At 45.6% G+C, this 3,646-nt stretch overlaps 1 protein-coding gene across 1 annotated transcript in view; it reads right to left on the reverse strand.

Moving 5' to 3' along the window:
- Nucleotides 1-215: 215 nt before the first annotated feature.
- The window catches only part of pdia5 (protein disulfide isomerase family A, member 5), a 75,447-nt gene continuing 72,016 nt past the window's right edge, over nucleotides 216-3,646 (reverse strand). Inside the window, exons 17-18 of the mRNA XM_074657947.1 lie at nucleotides 1,697-1,831; nucleotides 216-1,614 (exon numbers count right to left, since the gene is read on the reverse strand). Of these exons, the coding sequence (XP_074514048.1) occupies nucleotides 1,534-1,614; nucleotides 1,697-1,831 (216 nt within the window). The 3' untranslated portion in view covers nucleotides 216-1,533. The remainder of the gene's footprint in view (nucleotides 1,615-1,696; nucleotides 1,832-3,646) is intronic.

Raw genomic sequence — 3,646 nt, forward strand, 5'->3', positions numbered from 1 at the left:
TAGGGCACTGGACATGGAGCTTCCAGGGTGAATATTTTCAGAAACTCAATTTCAGTGTCGACGGGGAAAATGGAGTTTTTGGCTCACAACGTCAGAGTAGGACTGAAACTCATCTGTTGATTATTTTCTTGATTAATCGATCAGTTGTTTGATCTATAAAATGTCAGAAAATGGTGAATAATGTGGATCAGTGTTTCCTAAAACCCAAGATGACATCAGAGATATTCAGTTTACTGTCACAGAGGAGGAAAGAAACCAGGAAATATTCACATTTAAGAAGCTGCAATCAGATTAATCACTTATCAAAATAGTTATTGATTAATGTAATAGTAGACAACTAATGCCTCGTTCACACTGCACGACTTCAGCCCGGATTTTCTGCTCCCCGACAAAAGCCCCAGATCAGAGGCAAATCAGCGTCGGCTCGCCACTTGCACATCGGCGCTCTAGCGTCATGTGAGCTGCTCAGACGCTCGCTGACGCCTCACAGACACATTCCAGATATCTAGCATGTTAAAGCTGCAGTAGGCAGTATATATATATATATATATATATATATATATATATTTTTGGCATCATTGGGCAAATATTCCATAATAACCTTTTAGCATGTTGTAATTGAAGTGTTCTGAGAGAAAACTAGACTTCTGTTTTCAGGCTTTAGAACATCTAGCCCGTGACAGGAGACTTTGACCAATCACAGGTCATTTCATTGAGAGAGAGCGTTCCTATTGGCTGTGCTCTGGTCATGTGACCAGAACTTGGCGGAGGACACAGAGGAACATGATTTTTTTTAAGATTACCTGTTTCATGCACTGCTGTCACGATATAGCAACCGTTTTATAAAAATAACTTTTTTTAATCATATTTGCTCTGATGTCACCGACTGATGCTTTAAACATCTGGACCTGTCAGCTGGAGCACAGAGCCAAAGGGGGCGGGACTTAGGAAGGGTCAACTGTGTTTTTGCGGTTTCGTCTGGACAGAGATTTATTTTTGAGAAGGAAGGAGGAGAAACGTTGTTTACATGAATCCCGTGTTCGTGTGGACTCGGCCTGAGAGTTAATATTCTGGACGGTTCTGGACGTGAGACTTGAAGGTAAAAGAACCAACAGGTGTGTGCGTCTCCTTCTAGAGACAGGTTGATGGACTGGATCAGGACCCTAGTGCAGCCTCCACCTTTAACCACCACCACCACCACCCACCACCAGGGTGTCCGTCTGTCCCAGAGCCCCCCCACAGGGCCCAGCGGGGGTCCGTATTGCATAGATAAAGTATAGGGTGTAGCTTCCACATGTGTAGTCACAGTGTTTGGGCAAAAAAAACTAAAATCATTTTGAGTCAGAGTGTTTTCAGCCCGTCAGAATCTCCGTGAAGTCTCTGCAGGAACTCTGTCGGTATTATTACAAACGTCATCGCCACCGTATAAAAAAATAGCCTTTCGCTGAGGTCGTCGAGTCTCCCACGTCAGTGCTGATTGGGCCCTCGCCGGGGTCAAGGGTCACAGTGCAACGACCAACTGTGCAGTGCATCTCAGAGCTCCTCCTTCTTCTTGACCACCTTCTCCTGGTCTCGTCCTCTCAGGCTGCGCATGAAACTGATGAAGCCCGCCTCCTGAGGACAGACGCACAGTTAGAGTCAGAGACGCTACAGATTCACATGGTTAAACGTTACATCGGCTCGGCCGGACACTTACCCCGCGATCTCCGTTGTATTTTTCCACAAACTTGCCGTAGTTGTAGTGGTTGAACGTCGGGTAGCCCTCCACTCCTTCCTGCTTACAGAGCTCGTTGTTCTGTCCTTTCGTACAGTCCACGGCGGCGTACACGATCTGAGGAGACACAGAGAGAGAAATCACCTATACAGATATAATACAACATACATTAGAGCAGTGAGTCCCAAACACTGGGTCGGGACCCACAGATGGGTCGCAGGACATTCTATTAGGGTCAGAATTTCTTCCAATGTGTTTTATTTAACATTTATATCTGCAGTTCACCGTTGAGCCACATGAAGGAGCCTGAAAGTTCTTATCGTTCTACTTATAACATTAAATCTAACATGAAGGACTGCGTACGTTCAGTCTGGTAACTCCACATAAATGCTTTTATTAGATCTCATTTATAAAGTATTTAACATGTGTATATGTTTTCAATAACACGCGTATAAAACAACGTATATCTCTTTAAAATAGCTGGTTTAACTGTTCAAGATGATATAATAGGATGTGGGAATGGTAGTAAGTATGGGGGGTTTCACATCTCTTCAAAGCCACCAGACTCCATTCACAGAAACAGTCATTTTACCTCACAGAACACAGGAGTTGCTGGTTTACCGCTGCCTCCATCGGTTAGTTTGGTTGTGTTATTGTGACACAATTATTGCCCCCCGTTGTGCAGACTGCGCAACGGGGGGCTGTTATCGGCCTCACACCGTCCGCAGGCTGAGCCTCAGTCAGAAGGACTCAGGCCCGCGAGCGACACCGGGCAAGCGGTGTTCCGTACGCCACATTTCCCCAATCCACCCGTCGGACGCTGATTCGGCGCTGGGCTCCTCCCTCTTCGCTCGCCGCTACTGAGGAATCCTGTCCTGCACCTTCCCCGCTTGTGGCCGTTGTTTCAGCCATGGATGTGTTAAGAGAGGTTTCAGGTTTCAGCGCCTTCAGCGCCACGCCCCCAGCGCCCCCCCCCAGCGCCTCAGAGCAGACAACACTGATGACTTTTACATGATTTTGAAAGCTACTTTTATATACTTGCTGATTTGTTTTAATCATTCACATTTGGCTGGGTGGTTAGTAACACTCTTTCTGTGATGTGACGAACCCAGAATGCAGATTTATTATTGCTTTACACAGACTTTAAAACACCAAAGTGGTAGACCAGCTACTCTCCTGTTCTGAGAGGTAAAATGACTGTTTTATTCAATGGAGTCTGGTGGCTGTGAAGAGAGAATAGATTCTTTGCCAGATTGTTGCCAACACAAAGCCGCGTTTCTTTAATGTATGTTTGAGGAGAAGTTGAGAAGTTTAATGTGGGTCCTCGTCTGCTCTGCACCATCTATCGCCTCCTACCACCCTCTGAAAGCAGCTTTATTAAAGCTCATATTCTATTCTGTTTCCGTTTTATTGTTCTGCAACGATGACTTTAATTCACACACAGCCGGCGTTTTTATTGCTCTGGTTCAATTAGTTATTGTTTCAGTGTCTCTTAAGCACTCGCTATATTTTCAGAACAAATAAACTTTATTATAATTGTAGATCAATACTACATAGAATGTACACAAGAGGATGTAATAGAGCTCGATATGTATCAACATAAAATGCTCATTTACGACGGCGGCTTCAACAGCAGATTTAGAGTTTCTCTCCAGGTCACAGCGACAGACTGAAGCGTTGGGCGGCGGAGGGAAAAATCCCACAACAATCACTCGTACATAAAAAACAACGAGAGATTTATGTTCCGAGGCGGCCGCATCGATTAGTGACAAGCCGCCCCGATGAGGCGTAAATGCCGCCTCAGTCGCTAATACATGGAGCACTCAGCGTGTCCTTTTTGGACAGCTGAAATGTCACCCTGCCGCTGCTGCTGAGCGCTGCACATTGAACTTGTCACCGTCAAATAATGGCCGGGCGTCCGTCTGACTGCTG

This window comes from Sebastes fasciatus, chromosome 14 (genome assembly GCF_043250625.1).
Source record: "Sebastes fasciatus isolate fSebFas1 chromosome 14, fSebFas1.pri, whole genome shotgun sequence".
Lineage (NCBI taxonomy): Eukaryota > Metazoa > Chordata > Actinopteri > Perciformes > Sebastidae > Sebastes > Sebastes fasciatus.